Below are 18,671 nucleotides of genomic sequence, written 5' to 3'. Positions count from 1 at the left end.
CTGGTTGAGGCTGGGTGCTGGGGGTTAATTATATTAGCCTCTCTATTTGAAATATGTTCAAAATTTTCTATAAAAGATGCATTTTAAAAAGCACCTTCGGACTTCCCTGATGGTGCAGTGGTTAAGAATCCGCCTGCCAGTGCAGGGGACACGGGTTCAAGCCCTGGTCCGGGAAGATCTCACATGCTGCGGAGCAACTAAGCCCGTGCGCCACAACTACTGAGCCTGCGAGCCACAACAACTGAGCCCACGCGCCCTGGAGCCCACGCACCGCAACTAACGAGCCCACGCACTCTAGGGTCCACCTGCTGCAACTACTGAAGCCCGCGCGCCTAGAGCCCGTGCTCCGCAACAAGAGAAGCCACCGCAATGAGAAGCCCGCACACTGCAATGAAAAGTAGCCCCTGCTCACCACAACTAGAGAAAGCCCGCGCTCAGCAACAAAGACCCAATGTAGCAAAAAAAAAAAAAGCACCGTCTTCTCAAGAGTAAGGACTATGTCTTTTTTTTTTTTTTAGGGGCTATGTCTTCTTACTAATTTTATTTTCTCTGAAACTTCAATTTCAAAAAGAGAACACATAGGTACAAGAATGGACTGAAATTGTCACCGGAAATTTCAGGATATACCACTCAATTTAAATGAAATCTCACCTCTGAAAAACAATGGATAGCATCTCTGTTATATACTTAAAATTTCATTAAAATGGATCAAAACTGAACTCAGCTCTGTGCTTCAAAGCTGCCTCCTCTGGCCCATGACCACAGACACAAATGATTTAATTGTGAGTCATCATCTCAACCTATTTCCATTCTCACCAGTTTGAGAGTCGGTTAAAAGAAACAACCTTCCTAATTACAAATCTGGCATTCAATGCACGAAGGAAAAACTGTTGAAAAGTCCCAAATCAATGCCATTGTACAAGGTGCAGTTGGCATTCCTTTCTTTTCATATAGCTGTGTATCTTTAACCTAACCCTTAATAGAAATGACAGAAGACAGATATCTCGTTCTTCTGTATAAAACCCCACAAATTATCCAAGTTAGACTATTCCTCCAGACTCCATTTTAGTAAGCTTTCAAAGAACCCTCGTCATGGGTATCCTGAACCTTCAATTAATTGACTTTTTCCCTACCCAATGATAACAGACACTGAGTGAGGTTTCTACAACCTGAGAAAACAAAGGAAGTTCTGAGAGAGGTAATGACAGGAATGTATACACTAATTGTAGGCAACCTGGTGACGTCTCCTCTGATTATGCCAAAGGTTTTTTTCCAAGCAGAAAAAAATCCAATGGAATTGTTCAATCACTGGAGGAAAAAACAAAGTAAAACCCAGGCACCTGCAAGATACTTTATTTTCCTTAATTCCCTTAATTGGTGCTGTGGTGGCAGACACCATGAAGTAGTCTCTGAACTCTATATTCAAAATATTAAAATTTGGCAATATTGAAAAACAGGCTCTTGTCAAGTTGTTTCACCTGAAAGGATTCCTATGCCAGCATAGTACAACTGCTCAAGACTGTTTAACCAAATATATAAACTCTTATTGTGGCATCTATATTGAGCTTTCGTTATGGGGGTTGAGAGGCAGGTAATAGCTTTAATAAAGATCAGTCTTACTTGCTTCAGCTTTCACTTTGTCCATTTCAGCAAGCAATGCCACTTCTCGATCCATTAAACTAGGAAGGGATGACAAAGGGAAAAAAGGTTTGATCAGAAACTCACACAGGAACACAGCACATTGTTAATAGTGGAGAAAGACTTATGAGTTTGTTCCCTAAAAGCATACTACAAAATAAACACTGCATATACCACATGAAAATCCTATCTCACCCTCAGCAAAGACTGTTTGAAAGATTCCAATAAAGAAACCTAATTCCCTTTTATTTCTCTATATTGCAGTAAACCAGTAGCTACTCATCTAAGAGTTGAGAACCAGTAGATGGCAGTAGCAAGCTACAAAACATTTCTTGGTAAGTTGTGCTAAAGCGGAAGTCCTCATGGAAATTACATATTTCTACATATGTGCATACTTTTTATTTTATATTTTGGTCTATAAAATTGGACAGCTTTGCTTCTAATGAATTTTTACCAGGCAACACTCCTGCTAGGGCAGGATAAATCTACCCACGATTAGGATTTATAGCTCTTCAACATTTTAGCACAGTTGCACCAAGTCCACTGGTGCTTTAGTCTTAAGAATGCAGAGTAGTTAAAAGACATACATATACTGTGCTGGTTTCAGGTAAACGTTTAATAGTAATCCAGAAAAGATGGAATCAAAGGTTTCTGGAAGGCTTTTTACAGAAAAAGAACATTAAATGGTCAATTAGAATTTTCTCCACTGCAAATGTAAATGGTTTGTATGGGAAAGCTTTTCTATGTTCTTAGATAAGAGCCCACCACCTTCAGCGAACATATAAAGAAATAACAGGCTGCCCTAGGATTAAACCTCTGGATGAAAATAATTTTCCTTACCATATCAGTTTTGCTTAGCGGTGGCAAACAAACAAAACCCCAAAAACAAAAACACAAAACTAAAACTTTAATACCTGCACACACAGGAAATGTTCCAAATCTCTTCATATTTGAAATTCATTCTAATTTCTCCTTTTGAGTGGGAATATAACTACAGCGTTAATAAAAGTTCTCCTCTTGTTTCTGGTTGTAAAACTAATCACACACATATGCATATATATATATATATACACACACACACACATATAGACACACACACACACAGTCTAATTCAATTTAGCTCAATATGTTGTTATGCTGGCACAAAGTAGTTAATATGGAGACTATAGTGAGATATACAAAAAAGTATAAGGCAGGGACATTTCCTCAAGGAGCAAAATCTGTTACAGTAAAGTGCTGGAGAACACAGGTTTGATAATCATTATGCATGATGTTAATACACAGACTTGTAAAGAAACAAATTTGGTTGGCATTATTAATCCCAAAGCACCAGACTAGAGAGAAGATACAACTATTGTGATAGGGTAGCAATACTTTTGCTAAGAAAGCATTCCCCAAACCTTGGCAAATATTTTGCTCCAAGAACTCTAGCAGCATTTGGAATACCTAAAAGGCAAAACAGAAGCACATCTGAGACAGGAGCTACCAGGCTTCGAGTTTATCATTACCTCTTCTGTCGCTGAATCACCTTAAGATGCAGACACTGTGTCCATCAGATGACAAATTTGTCTCTGACAAAGCTTGTAAAATGTTTATTAAAAGAGCTCAGCAAACAAGTAAGACTTTTGCAGCTTAACAACCTTTATTATGGAAAAGTAGAATGTCACATGATACTTTTTCAGCAAGGAAAAAAGTTCTGCACTGTCACAATAAGACTTTTTTGTGTCAGTATGAGCCACTGCATCGCGATGGTACTTTTTTTTCCCTGCAAGACTGATTAGCATCCATTTACATAACCTTTGTCTCTTGAATAACTCATTTCTTAAGAAATTCACAGGGCAGTGTGTGAGCAACCGTATGACCACATCAATTAAAAACAAAACAAAAGCTTACCCTTTCATGCCAAAAAAACACTGAAAAGCAGCAAGCACTTCTATTTCTTTTTGTTTGTCATGTTACCATCTATTGATAACACCTACTGAAAGGTCCTGTGATGTCAGCCAAGCATTAAACAGAGGAATCTATTGGCTAACTGTTGGGATATCTTCTCAGGGAAAAGCCTGATAAATCTTGGCAATTTTCCATTAAATTTTTTACAAGTCTTTAAAATGGAAAAATGAATAAATGTTAAATCATATGTAGTGTAAGTGCCCGACGATTAGCTTTTTTGGTTATAATGTAAGTGCCCAACATTAAGCTTTCGGTTGCCGACATTCATAAAGAGCCAGGCCACCCCACCTATGAGGTTCCCCTTTTAGAAGGCCCTGGGAGACCTAGATAACTGACCCACTGGAGTGATCCTACTTTTCCTTCCCATGCTTTCTTGCTCTTATGTTTTAAATTTACTAATAAAGAACCCGCAAAACCCTAGGCACCCCACCCTCAACCCCAATAAAGGCATGACCCCAGGTCTGTACTCTCCTTAGGCACACTTTGCTGTGTGGTTCCAGGCATGCCATGTAGCCTCCACGACTTGTGAGTAATAAACCTTGTTTTTTTCTTCAAAATGCCCTGAGAGTTGTTGCTGAGGTGCATGTGGCAATCGTAAGAACCACAAGGGTCAGTCCGCCACAACACTGGCTCATAGGGGCCCAGGTGAGCGCCCCCAGGCATTCCTAGATGAGAGCATCACTAAAGATAGGCTGACACCAACACAAAACACTATTAAGAACTTTCTTAAAAGTACATCACATAATGTATTACAGTTGTGTAGAAGAATAACTGTATTTTAGGTAATTAATGCTAAAGCATTTAGGGATGGCCATGTTATGTCTGCAACTTCCAAATGGTTCCACCAAAACACACACACACCACACACACACACACACACACACACACACAGAGCAAATACACCGATCACTGTACTATCCCTTCAACTTTTCTGTATATTGAAAGTTTAAGTGCGGAAACATGCGCATCACAAAATAAACAGAGAAGGTGAGAAGAGTGCAAAGGTGGAAAGTAGGCTAAGCATAAGATAAATAGCAGAGGCATTTTTCACAATTAAAAATAGTAATTTACTGTAATACAACTTTCTGACAATGAGGAAACTTAAGCTAAAGTTTCCACCTGTTCTAAGCGGTATGGCGGTCCCAGTATGGATCTGTGGCCAAGAGATTCAAAAGTACCTGTGGTTTGAGGTAACAGTTTTCAGATGCCATAGCTACAAGCAATGAGTCCTCTCAGAGAGTGATGAAAGGCTCATTCAGACTGCCAGACTTTCTGTTACCTTTCTTACTCAGTACTTGAGGGTACTAAGCTTGCAACTGTTCTGTCAAGGCTTTCCTGAATGGAAATACATGATGATGAGCATCTGAGAACACTGGACTCAGAAACTGATAATGAAAATCCACTAAATATTGCTGGGACTCTGTTTAGAAAGACACTAGGTCTTATTAAGCCTGGGCCTCATACAGCATAGAGAATTTCCATATCCTTTCTTTGACCATGAAAGATGGTTTTGGATGTCTTGTCACTGTTAAGGAAAAAGACTGGTAAATGTCTGAATGTTCTCTATTTCCTTCTCTCCTTACCAAGACTTTTTACCATCTTCACATTTCCTCAACTTACTCTAAAGCTTTTGCGTAATTTAGTTGGTCAGAGTAGTTGTTCCCGTAGCATCACCATTAATATCTCTAAGATACATTATATATCCATCATTTGAAACAAGCCCTTTAATTAATATATTTAACATGTAGCTTATTGATTAAAGCTATTGTCTTCAGTAATTCCTTGGTACCAAAAAACCGTGAACTGCCATTTGTTTATGGTTGTTGCATTAGAAAACAATGTTATAATAGAAACGACTCCGGCAATTCCTGAGCCAATTAATTATTTCAAGTGTTTATACTCCAAACCACTCAATAATGTTCTTACAAAACATTTGAACTTGATTTTATTTGCTGAAAACCTAAAACCTATTTATTCTAATTCCACTAAAGCAGAAATCCAAGCAAAGCCAAGCCAATGCAAACACCTTTATTTCTCTGAAGACACTTCTCCCTTCTCAGATAAAACCACCAAAAAAGAGAATTTTCAGTAGTTTTTGTGAGCAGAGAATTAATGATGCTTCAAGTGTTTCATAAAACGCCGTATTCCCAGCACTGGTTTTATGAGTATGGTACACACACCTGGGCTCAAAATAGAAACAAAAAACACCAGTTAGGCAGCCAGGTCATTTTGTTGAGCTGAACAATTGGGGTAAAATGAATGGAAAGAATCAGCTTATTAAATCAAATTTGAATCTTATGAAAACTCGGTTCCTCTTTGTTAGGAGGCCTTTACAAAGCATGTAATGTAATTTTCATATTTCAAGAATCTCAAGTAGCTTTTAAGACGTTAGAATGTGGATATAAGCTGTTCTTGTGGGACAGGCCCTTAATGGAAAACCTTTCTTTCTGTTCTTCTCCAGTGGTCAAAGCATCTCGATTCTACAGTAATACTAGAGACCATATGATTTGATGATATTTTACAATATGTTTTGGGAAAAGAAACAGTAGCAATCTAGATTACCAAGGAGCTCATTGTTCAAGTTTCTAGTTGGTAAGGAAAAATAGTTGGAGTGTTAAGACACATAACGAGTGGCTGACTTGATCCTAAACCAGGACTTGTTTTTTTGAACCTTCTCTCTGGATATGATAGCAACGTCTAAAGGGAGACATATATGGACTAGGAAGGCAAAGACTGAAAAAATAAAGGCAAACAGAGATACCTGGTAAGACACAAAAAAGGAAGCATGATATAGTGGAAAAGTATCACTTAATAACAAGTATGACTTTTGGCAAATTATTTTTTTTCTGTGCCCATTTTTTCATCTATAAAATGAGTATAATATTACAAATGATATTGTTATATATAGATATTGTGCATAAAAGTTTCTGACATACAATAATACCTCAATAAATGGCAATAGCAATTATTCTTATTTCTGTACTCATGTTGATTTCTCAGTTTCAGCAGAATATGTTTAGTAAAATGCCCTCATATTACTCTGGTAAATCATTATACGTTCCAGATCCACTGTCTACAAATTCTTTTTTTTTGCCACGCCTCACAGCATGCAGGATGCTAGTTCTTGGACCAGGGATTGAACCTGTGCCCCCTGCAGTGGAAGCGCAGAGCCCTAACTACTGGACCGCCAGGGAAGTCCCTTTTTTTCTTCTTCTTTTTTTTCCAATGTGGACCATTTTTAAAGTCTTTATTGAATTTGTTCTTCTGTTTTATGTCTTGGCGTTTTGGCCGTGAGGCATGTGGGATCTTAGCTCCCTGCCAGGGATCGAACCTGCACCCCCTGCATTGGAAGGTGAAGCCTTAACCACTGGACCACCGGGGAAGTCCCTAGAAATTCTTAAATAAACACATACACATACTAACACAGTGCAGGCAGTTATAAAGAGGTGAATCAAAGATAATTTAAGTGAAAAGAATACACTACAAAACTACAATCTCACTATGATTATATCTATTAAGATTACGCATGCTTATAGATAAGGGAACATAAAAAATAAAAAATTAATTATGTGTTAAGGTGGTAGAGTTATATGACTTCTATTTTTTAAAAACAATTGTTATAATTATGGGAAATATAGTAAAAATAAGAGGGAATAAAGGAAACTTTAAAAAAAAGAAAAACAAAATTCAGATTCCATCATCAAACGCTCTCCTTCTACTTTAGCCTCTGACTTATCTCTCACTACTTTCAACTATTGCCCCTTAGCTCTAGCTACACTGTGAAGTCCCTACATGTCCCTTCTATGCCTTCGCTTATATCATGTCTCTTAAAGGATCCCCGCCCTTTCTGCCAGTGTAAATTCCATGCGTTTTCAAGGCTTGATAATGATTCATTTCCTCCCAGAAATCTTTTCTAATTGACCCCCTCCACAGTAACCTTTCTCTTGAAATCTTCATGCCTTTCCCACAACTAAGATCTGACCTGAAGAATAACTGAATTGCAAGTCACTCCAAATTGTGACTTAAGAAGAGTGATTTAGGCCCTTATGAATTACAACATAAAAAGAACATTAAATATTTTGGATGGAATGGTCCTTCTTATAGTTTTGTTTTATTGAACTAAAAAAATCCTTTAAAGATGTTCATAGGCTCAGTCAAAATCCTGGTCCTCTTCACTCTAACCCTATTCTGTAACAACTGAATTCCTTAGTCCCTAAATTCCCTGCAGTGGGGTTTCTCTGTTACACAGCCTTTAAGCTGAGAAGGAGATAACATATGAGATATGCACCAAGAGTCTCTAGCCTTCTTCTCAAGCTTTAGTGGGGAAGTGAGCCATCAGTGATGGGTGGGATGAAAAGCATAGGTTACTGGGAGTCAGAACACACAGATTCAAATACTGAGTCTGCAACTTACGATGTCATGTTAGGCAAATAGCTTAACCTAAGACTCAAATTCCTTTTAATAGTAAAGTAAAATATAAAGTTCCCTCTGCACAGGACAGAAATCTGGATGAATAAATCAGATAGTATGATTGAACATGTTTGGTACTGTCAAGTAATCTTCGTATGGTATTTAGTTATTTTCACAGATGGTTAAAAGGGTTAGAATTTTAAATCAAAGAACATTGAGAACCATGGAGGCAACTAGTAGAAATAAGATATCAATGTACTAAACATGTGAAAACTGAAGAATAATTTAAAACTAAAGAGTGCTAGGTACCTTTCTGATAACACATTATAACAGTAGCCCATTCCTTTATTTCTATGGTTTTTAGACATTTTTGAAAGTGCTTTCATTCATAAAATTATTTTCTAAATTTTCAGCATCTCTATAGATGGGCTTTACATTTAAGGATCTAAAAGCCTTTGTTAAGTTTATTGTAAGAAGAAAAGAGAAGCTCAAATAAAAGGAAATAACTTTTCTAAGGTGAATGAGGAATCAGCCAGGAAAAACTTCAGTCTTAAGCACAGGCGTACATTGACTTTATGTGCTGTAGCATCCCAAATTTATTACCCATTTTCTCCTTTTAGTAAGTACCTTTTGACTTTCAATAAAACAGAAATTTTATTTAAAAGGCAGGCTGAGTGTGTATTTTGTTGGCACTTTTCACGGACACATATTATGACAACTGTCCGAAGTAGTTTACACACTCCAGCCTCATGTTCTACTTCATACCCTACTCCTTAACAGCCTTAAACTTGTCAGCTAGGAGCTCCAACAATGTGCCAGACAAATTTTATTAATTAACAAGAAAAGTAAACCTGGGTCTAGAGATGATTATTACTGGATCACCAATAAGAACAGATTTGACGTTTTACATCCTGGGATGCCTCTGCTTTTACCTTCCCACAGGTAAATGTCAGCTTTCATTTGGCCTCGATGGGAAAGCAGTTATCGGCATAATTCCCCTAATGCCCCGTCAGGTGTAATGTAATCTTACCGTTGCAAATTTGTTAGAACGCTTTTCTTTTCTTTTATACTGTAACCAACGCAAAAAATGGCTTCCTAAGTGACATTAACTCCAAGCTCTGGTTCAGTGCCAAAGGGAGTTAGCTCACCTGCCAATTATATCTTGACGTAGAAATTACAGGGGCATTGAAATAAGCCAGTTTAAAAACCCAATCATCCAGAGAGAAGGCTTTACACCAGCAGGAAAGGGCAGGTAATGTCTTTCCTCAAGTTAAATTGACCTGGTTTCTACGCCTGCTAATCAATCCTAAATACACAGTTTCTAGGCAGGAAACCATTTCATTTGTCATTTATTAAAGGAGGCTCCCCCTGACTGGGTTCCAAGTCAACAAGGACTCACAAATCTCTCTCCCGGAACTGTACTTCCTGGTTCAGGCTGGTTCTGAATGGAATCAGATCCTGTGGCTAAGTAATCAGTACACTAAATAATCATGGAGACCGGAGGTTTGTCAAGGCAAAGTTGTGATGCTCTCCTCTTAGCTCTTTATTCTTTTCTTGAGCCAACAATATCTGATATGTTAATAATCCAGAGCAAAGGGCATGGGGCTTCCTCCCAGAGGGTCAGGAAGAGGAGAAATCAGCTACCTAGAAAAATTTCCAGGGGAAGTTAGTTTATTAAAGGTGAATTTTGGAGAATTGGTTGGATTTAGATAAGCAGAAAATATAGGAGAGCATTATTAGGCTGGAAAAATGGCCTTAACTAGTATATGGAAGAGGAAATGTGTACGTTAAGTTTTGAGACGAGTAATCTGGCTAGAGCAAAAATGTATAGAAGAAAAACTGAAGATATGACATTGAATTTCTAGCTGTAAAACCTGAAAGGGGAAACTTGGGATTCAGGACAAAGCATGGGTAGACTAGCAGATGAATTATCTATCCTAAAAGTACTTTTTGGTTCGTGGACCACTCTACACTTTGCAAATGATAAGAGCCGTGGTCAGCAACTTTCTGGAGGCTTTATTCTACATCTTTGTTAATTCACTCCCTTCTTCAATTCCACAGAACAGGAGGACTGAGGCTACCCACACTCCCTCTATCTTTTGTCTGCTGTGGCATGAAGTGACCAGACTAAGTTTGTGAACAGAGACATGGCTGAATATGACCTCAGGAAACAGCCCATAGACAGGCAAGAAAACGGATGGACGGTTGGGAGGAAGAGTGGTGTAGGTCCTCCCTATTCATGAAAACTTCCTCTCACATTTCAGATCCACGCAAGTTTTACAAGTAAGCAGAATGGACAGTCTTAAATCCCCAAATATCAACCTAGCTGCTTGTCTTCCTATCATTTTACTTAATTTGGTCCTTAGGTCTTTTCCATTTTCAAAAAAGTCCCTTATAAAATGCAAATACCCCCCCGAAAGGAGTTATGGTTTAAAAATTAGTTACCACTTTACTATCTAATAGTTAAAACAGCTTCAGTGTTCTAGAAAAAAATTAGAATATATTTCTCCTCCCAAAGATTCTCTAATCTATAATCAAATATATTCGATAAATAGCTCCCTATTGTAAATTCACAATGCAGATTAGCACTGAAAAGGCATTAAGAAGTCCAGTAGTAAAAAAAAATTTAAGTATTTTCAAACCTCTTTAACTACTAAACCCTATTTCCCCTACAGAACACATATATTTTAAGATAGAATTTTTAAAAACAAGCTTAAAAAACACAAAATTAAAATAAATCAATGATTAATAATAGGGCACAGAAGAGACCATTAGGGTGGGATGCATTAGGAAAACAAAGACATCTTTTCTACTTTATAACTTTGTTCAAAAACATCATGTCATTGGTTACAGATTCCTCGTTTAAAAGACAGACCCTAATGTAAGGATGCATGACCTACTCTTTAATTATTTGTCCCTTTCCGAACAATGTTAATATTAATTTAGGCCCATTCCTAAAGCATTATGAGTTCTCTCTACCACTCATTCCCACACTGTGACCACAAGTAAAATGAAGCAGAAAGCTAAACATAGCACAGGATTTTTAAGTCTTTCTCCACTATGTAAAGTAGTTAAGAGTTTGGAATTAAAGAATTTGGTGAATGACTAACCATCTTTTTTAAACGATCATTTCTGTGCTACTGATATCAAAACCAACTTAACTTACCAGCTCTGCAATTCAGCAAAAGCTTGTTTCATTTTCTTAATGGAAGCATCCATCTCTTCTTTAACTACAACTCGATATCGTGCAAGAGACACTGTGCAGCGCTGGAGGTCTTTCACAGATTTTTCAATATTAGAACCTTGAAAAAACCCCAATAAAAAAAGGAGCACAGGTGACTTGAAAGCTGGATCTGAACACCTAAGCATGTAACGTAACAAATGTCACATGGACTAAGAATACTTCCTAAATGGCCACACTCCTCAACAAAAAACTAATGTTTTCATAGATTTTTTTTTTTAAGTAAGTATTATAGACAAGATGGAGTAATAGGAATCGGATTTACCCTCCTGTCTTAAAAAACTTCAGACACACACAAAATATATGAAACAGTGGTTTTCAGACAATGAACAATAGGCAGAGTACTTCTCACCCACTACCCCCCACCCCCCTGCGAAGAAAACAGACACAAAAGAAGTGAGGACTGTGACTGCCCCAACTTACTGCCATAAGAGAGTTTCCAGGCTGCAATGCAAGGAGGAGAAATCCGAAACTGAGCCTGGAAGTCTCCCTGAATTGAGGGGACAGAGTTGAGAATTCAGTGAGGCCAACCAAGGTGGCTAGAATTCTCAGGGCAGAATACTGGAGAGGAGAAAGCTACACAAAAATGAAAAAATTGTACAAAGACCTACAGAGGATTCTGAGTGCATGGGTGTGCAGAAACTACCCGATGTTTCGGGTAAAAGAACCACTGGAAAGCAGCAGGGGGAATAATCCTCAGAGCTTACCCAGACCAGGAGTAGTTCATGTTCATACCAGCCAGAGTGGGGTACCAGGTAGAGTACTTAGAAGGGTACTGCCTCAGTAATTAGCTCTAGACTAAAGGTTGCTCTATTTCCATCTAACAAAGCTTAAAAAAGCAAGCTTCAGATTGTTTCCAAGTAACAGTCCCAGAATAAATCACAAGAATATTTAAAGAAATACAAAAATATCTAGCAATCAACAAAGAGAAATTCACAATGTCTGGCATCCAATAAAAAATTACTAGAGGCAGAAAAATATGACTGATCCATAATGAAGAGAAAAATCAATGAATAGAAACAGGTGCAGAAATGACACAGATGTAGAATCAAGTAGATAGGACATCAAAGGAGCTAATATAATCAGATACCACATGTTCAAGAAGGTAGAGGAAAAGCCTAAGCACGTTAAGGAGAGACATAGAAGACATTTAAAAAGACCCCGACTGAACCTCTAGAGATGAAAAAAAAAAACCAAAACACACAATGTCTGAGATGAAAACTACACTGGATTGGATTAACAGCAGATTAAAAACTATTAAAGAAAAAAAGATTAATAAATTTGAAGACGTCAATTGTAGAAACTATCCAAAATGAAATGAAACACAGAGAGAAAAAAACTAAAAGAAAACCTATGTCAGTAGGTACCGAATTTTCAAAACTCTCTAAATAACAGGATTTAGTGGAATACAATTCACCACATAGACGTTACAAAATTGATAAAAGTTCTTTCTCGGTAGTACAGTTTGAAGCATTGTATGTGGGTAAGCCAACACTGGAGATAAAGATGAAATACATTTACCTGCCCAACACATTTTAACCAGTTTCTGAGAGTTCTGTTAACCTTTTTATACTCACCAATGTCAAAATTATTACAACTGGTAGTTGGAATAACTGATCTAACAAATGTATAATGTGCCAAGATACAGATTTTCAATTTTTTATTCAAATCCTTCCTCATCTCAACTTGATTTCTTTAAAATCTACCTAAAAGCTTTCAAGCCCTGTGCCTTTAGTTTTGTAGTCTCAGACTTGCCTTTCTGCACCAAGTTGAGGACTATATTAGAAAGATGAAAAAGGAGAGCCTCGCTAATTAAATTTGGCTCATGTGGAATAAATAATTCAATAAAGAGCTACAGGTTACAAGTGTCTTTTACATTTCTCTGTTTCATTCGTTCAGGTGAGTGGACTGCCATGCTTAGATGTATGGCAGAAGGGCTATTATCTCAATCTGTTTAATTATTGGCTGATTATTTAAATAACTATTATAGTTTAAAAGAAAAGCAAATGGCTACCATCAGTCAATGCTAAGTAAATGCTTAAGAGAAAATGACCTTGTTTAAAGCTATAGTCTTACAGGTATCAGTAAGAGCATGAAGTTGTGAAGAGAAATTAAAATATTTCTTCAAAATGTCATTTCAGAGATGGCAGAGCTTTCTACTGTTGAGTCAACCAGGAGATAAAAGTGAAGGAAAGGGCTTCCCTGGTGGCGCAGTGGTTGAGAGTCCGCCTGCCGGTGCAGGGGAGACGGGTTCGTGCCCCGGTCTGGGAGGATCCCACGTGCCGCGGAGCGGCTGGGCCCGTGAGCCATGGCCGCTGGGCCTGCGCGTCCGGAGCCTGTGCTCCGCGGCGGGAGGGGCCACAGCAGTGAGAGGCCCGCATACCGCAAAAAAAAAAAAAAAAAAAAAAAAAAAAAAAAAAAAAAAAAAAAAAAAGTGAAGGAAATAGCACAGAAATGTTGCAGTAAAGCAAATAAAACAAACAGGTTAATGTTAGCAGAAAAGTCATCCTGGCATCCTTGACTTTCACTCACAAAAACGATCCCCATTATTGTAGCAAGACTGTACAGCATCTAAACTACTATCAGACTCCAACTGTGTACACAAAACGGGGAAAGGGTGGGTAGACACTGCCTGGAAAACAGAAAAAGTATTACCTGCTGCCCATTCTGAAACCTTACCTATGAGAACAAAGATACTTTGCCCTCTTGAGATAAAAACACAGATTTTATTGTTTTCTCTCAAAGGAAGGCCTCTGACTTACCTAGCTTTTTGTTGGTGGAAGAGAGTGGAACACCTTCCATTCCTAGATTTGAAAGCTGAGGTCCTATGGCAGGTCTTGAGAGAGATTTGGCAGCATTTCTATTCTGTTGAGAATTCTGAGCAGAGTGCACAGTCAAAGGCCTGGACTCAAAATCAGAGACACCATTCTCCAGCATGGATCCTGTCAAAGGAAGCGGCCAGTATATTAGAGCACAATTTAGGGGTCAATCAAGCAGTCTAAAATATACACAAAGAAAAAAGGTAAAAATGCGCCAAACCGATGCCTCTTTAAAGGTTGTGAACAGAATCAACTGACAAAATAGAACAAAGAGCAGAGTCAGTGAGGCTATGAGTATTATCTGGCTTAGCCCTAAAAGGCATCCTAACTGAAGAGGAGGGTGCTTTGTGAACCCATCTCCAGACAGGCTAGCTCATTCCCTGTACCTGGGTAACTTCCTTGTAGTTCTGGGCACAAGGAAGTGAAGAGAGTCAATATCACCACCTTCTGACAAGCTTCTGTAAGTTATGTCGAGGAAAAGATTTTTACACTGTCCCAGGGAAAGAAGAGTTTTAAAAGCTTTAGGGAATAGAAAGGGCAAAGCGTTAGGAAATGAGAGGAAAGCTAGTTCAGAAAAAAATGAAAGCCATTGACTATCTTTGGTTTGTTTGAGGTGCTATGTTTTTCTCTAAGTCTTTGTGTGTGTGTGCATGTGAACTAATCAATAAAAGAACATCTGAAAAGTACAGCATAATTTTAAAATTGGCATTACATTTATAAAGCCAGCAGCAACAGAGCAAGTAGAACTGGATTAACAAACAAGTAATTAAAAAGCCTATCTTAAAAAAATATATTCCCAGTATCTTCCCAGCACTCATCAAAATGGTTAATGAAACAAAATGTACAAGATACCTGAATTTACAAATAAAACTAACCTTAATTCTTTACTAAAAAACAAATGTGGGACTAAAAAAACCAACAGTCTACTTCTAATGAAAGCCATGGGATTACAGTTATGCTTATATATTCCTCATTGCGTTGGGTTTTAGAATAATAATATCAATATCAACTCATCATCATCATTTTCCGTAATAAGTATGAAATTAAAAAAACACCTTAAGGTCATGTTCTGTAATCTCTAAGTACTACGGGACTATTAAATTAGAAGATTTCCATAAGGCTGATTTAGACTAAAATTAAAATATGAGACAATGGAACAAGAATTATATTTTTCTAGGCCTTTGATAATTACAAAATGTGACTCTTTCACATGAGAGGTAACAAAACTAAAAAGTAAAAGACTAACTAGATTTAATTTATTGATTGGTTTCTCAACCAGGAAGCCCCTGTATTTTTCAATAGAATGGAACTTTTCAAAGACCTGTTGTTAATATACTCACCTGTTCTATCCAGCATATCTTGTGTGGCAGACTCAGGATCCTCCAATTCTCTGGCATCTATTGAAAGTGCCTCCATACCTTCACTGAGTGAGTCCACAGATTCAGTATCATTGATGGCACCGTTGACATGGTAACCATTAATACCACCTTTCTCTGAGGAAGGCGCAGACTGTTCCTCTTGAATGGAAACCAGTTTATTGGAATCTGGGATACTGTTACTTGGTTCGGCTGCAGGTTTTGGTTTGCTTTTCTTCTTTTTGTTCTAATGGTTATTAAAGATTTGAAAAAAAGAAAAGAAAAAGAACACCCCCCACAATCCAGAGAGGTAACTCCAGCTACCCAAAGGCAACCAATGTTACCAACTTCTCATTTGCTCTTCCAGAAACTGAACACATTTTTGTATATGTTCAAGTACTGACTAACATAACTATGTAAGATACTTTGGATAAACTCAGACACATAAAAATAAAATATTAAAGCATGGCAAAACCCACCATAAGAAAGATCAAAAGATAAATTAAAAAATGTGGAAAAAAATGTGTAATATATACAAAGAGCTAAATATAAAGACAGAGCTCTAACAAAAAACAAACAAAACAATAACCCGACAGAAAAAGTGGTGTAGGATATAAACATGTGGAATGAAGTGAAACTTCAGTCTAATAAAGACAAATTAAATCTGCACTGCAGAGGATGCTGCATCAGAAATCTGTCTCCCCACCTAGACAACAATTACACTGGCAGAATCTGTCTAACTATTTTGGAACTCTGGAGTCTATTGAAGGCTTATAATTTCCAGGAGAAGACTTGGATGGTAAATTGTGGTTAATTTCAGGCAATTTCAGTTCTGAGCTCAGTAGCAGATACTCACCCTCCCACCCCCAGCTAGGGAACAGGCAGCTGTGCACCTGTTCTTGGAACAGCTGGCACGTAGCTTGCTGAAGCGAGGGTAGTCAAAAAGGAACCCCTCCTTCAAATATCTGGGATCTGTGTTGTGATCACTGACTGCTGCTTTTGATTACAAAGGTAGAGACAAAGAGGTAGGCAACCACTGTTGTTGTACCTCCTCCCACTGTTGCAAGCCCCTCCCCCTCTGGCTGAAGTGACCTTCAGGGGAATTAAAGGGGTGGTCCCCTTCCTCCCCACTTCATTTTTCTTTATTCCCTTTTGGGAGCCGGACATCAAAGACTAGGACGTTCAAAAACAACTTCATATATAGAAAAAATTTCAAAGTAACCAATGCATGCCCAGGGAAAGGCTTAGAAAAGACCTGAGAAGACCTTAAGTTTACACCTTAGGCTGACCCTTGGTTCAGAGACAGCTTACAACAATTTAAAAATATAATAATAACAAAACCCAGCAAATCTGGAGAAAGGGGGAGAATCTGATTTCCAGAGTGATCAAATTATTAGATTCAAATGTCTAGTTTTCAACAAAAAAATCACAAGGCACACAAAGAAACAAGCAAGTGTGGCCAATACAAAGGAAAAAAATAAATCAACAGGGCTTCCCTGGTGGCGCAGTGGTTGAGAGTCCGCCTGCCGATGCAGGGGACACAGGTTCGTGCCCCAGTCTGGGAAGATCCCACATGCCGCAGAGCGGCTGGGCCCGTAAGCCATGGCCGCTGAGCCTGCGCATCTGGAGCCTGTGCTCCGCAACGGGAGAGGCCACAACAGTGAGAGGCCCGCGTACCGCAAAAAAAATAAATAAATAAAATTAAAAAATAAATCAACAGAAACTTTCCCTAAAAAAGACCTGTTGGGAGGTATATTAAAGAATTTATTTATTTTTTCATCCAAAGATTCACTTTAATTATGTAAACTTGGATTCGTAATATGTTCCTAAGCTAGCAGTTTCTGTAATGAGAATTTTTTTTCCCTCAAATGCCTAGTGCATTTTTTGTTTTGTTTTTGTTTTTAATTTAAAGACTTTAAAACAACAGTCTTAAAGATGCTCAGAGAAAAAGGAAGATGTGGGAAAAGTCAAGAAAACAAAGTATGAACAAAATGGAAATATTAGAAAACCTAAAAAGAAATCAAAAGAGAAATTCTGGAGCTGAAGAGTATGATAACTTAAATTTTTAAAAAATCACTAAAGGGATTATTCAAAGGCAGAAGAAAGAATCAGGGAATTTGAAGATAGCACAATTGAAATTATTGAGTCTGAGGATGAGAAAGAAGAGACTGAAGAAAAGTGAACAGAGCCTAAGGGACCTGTGGGGCTCTATCAAGCAAACCAACATAGCATCGTGTAAACTGGAGAAGGGGAGGAGGGAAAGGGAAGAATGTTTGAAGAAATAATGGCTGAAAACTTTCCATATCTGGTGAAAGACATGACTGTAAGCATCCAAGAAGCTTAATGAACTCCAAGAGACAGTGAGACACATTGTAATCAAACTTTCAAAAGATAGAGAATCTTGGGCTTCCCTGGTGGTGCAGTGGTTGGGAGTCCGCCTGCCGATGCAGGGGACGCGGGTTCGTGCCCCGGTCTGGGAGGAGCCCGCATGCCGCGGAGCGGCTGGGCCCCGTGGGCCGTGGCCGCTGGGCCTGCGTGTCCGGAGCCTGTGCTCCGCGACGGGAAAGGCCGCAGCGGTGGGGGGCCCACATACTGCAAAAAAAAAAAAAAAAGATAGAGAATCTTGAAAGCAATAGAGAAGCTACTTGTCACACACAAGAGATCATCAGTGAGATTATGAGCAGATTTCTCATCAGAAACTTTGGAGGCAAGAAGGCAGATATAATCAAAGCGCTAAAAAAAAAACACCTGTCAACCCAGAATCCTATATGTGGCAAAACCGTCTTTCAAAACTGAGGGGTAAATTAAGACATTCCCAGATAAACAAAAGCTGAGGGAGTTCATAACCACCAGACCTGCCCTGCTGGAAATGCTCAAGGGAGTCCTGTAACATGAAATGAAAGAACACTAGATGGTAATTTGAAGGCATATGGAGAAATAAAGAACTTGATAAAGGTAAAATACATGAGCAATTACAAAAGCTAGTATTATTGTAACAATGTTTTGTAACTGTACTTTTTGTTTTCTACATGATTTTAAAAGACTAATACATTAAAAAAAAACAACCAACTATCAGTTTAAAACCTAATATTACTGCAACTTTGGTTTGTAACTCCAGATCTTGTTCTCTACATAATTTAAGAGACTAATGCATTTAAAAGAATTATTAGTTTATATTTTTGGGCACACAATGTATAAAGATGTAATTTTGTGACATCAACAACCAAAAAGGGTGGGGATGGAGCTGTAAAGGAGCAA

At 38.2% G+C, this 18,671-nt stretch overlaps 1 protein-coding gene across 2 annotated transcripts in view; it reads right to left on the bottom strand.

Moving 5' to 3' along the window:
• SPATS2 (spermatogenesis associated serine rich 2) overlaps positions 1 to 18,671 on the bottom strand; it is a 136,268-nt gene that overhangs the window by 9,897 nt on the left and 107,700 nt on the right. For both annotated transcript variants that reach the window (XM_027106174.1, XM_027106173.1), the window contains exons 6-9: positions 15,399 to 15,660; positions 14,002 to 14,181; positions 11,165 to 11,300; positions 1,621 to 1,679 (exon numbers count right to left, since the gene is read on the bottom strand). In XM_027106174.1, coding sequence (XP_026961975.1) covers positions 1,621 to 1,679; positions 11,165 to 11,300; positions 14,002 to 14,181; positions 15,399 to 15,660 — 637 coding nt within the window. The remainder of the gene's footprint in view (positions 1 to 1,620; positions 1,680 to 11,164; positions 11,301 to 14,001; positions 14,182 to 15,398; positions 15,661 to 18,671) is intronic.

Source organism: Aethalodelphis obliquidens, unplaced genomic scaffold (genome assembly GCF_003676395.1).
Source record: "Aethalodelphis obliquidens isolate GAN/ISIS:26980383/991018 unplaced genomic scaffold, ASM367639v1 scaffold8, whole genome shotgun sequence".
Taxonomy (NCBI): domain Eukaryota; kingdom Metazoa; phylum Chordata; class Mammalia; order Artiodactyla; family Delphinidae; genus Aethalodelphis; species Aethalodelphis obliquidens.
Note: the sequence above shows the minus strand (reverse complement) of the source record. Positions and strands in the feature narration are given on the sequence as shown.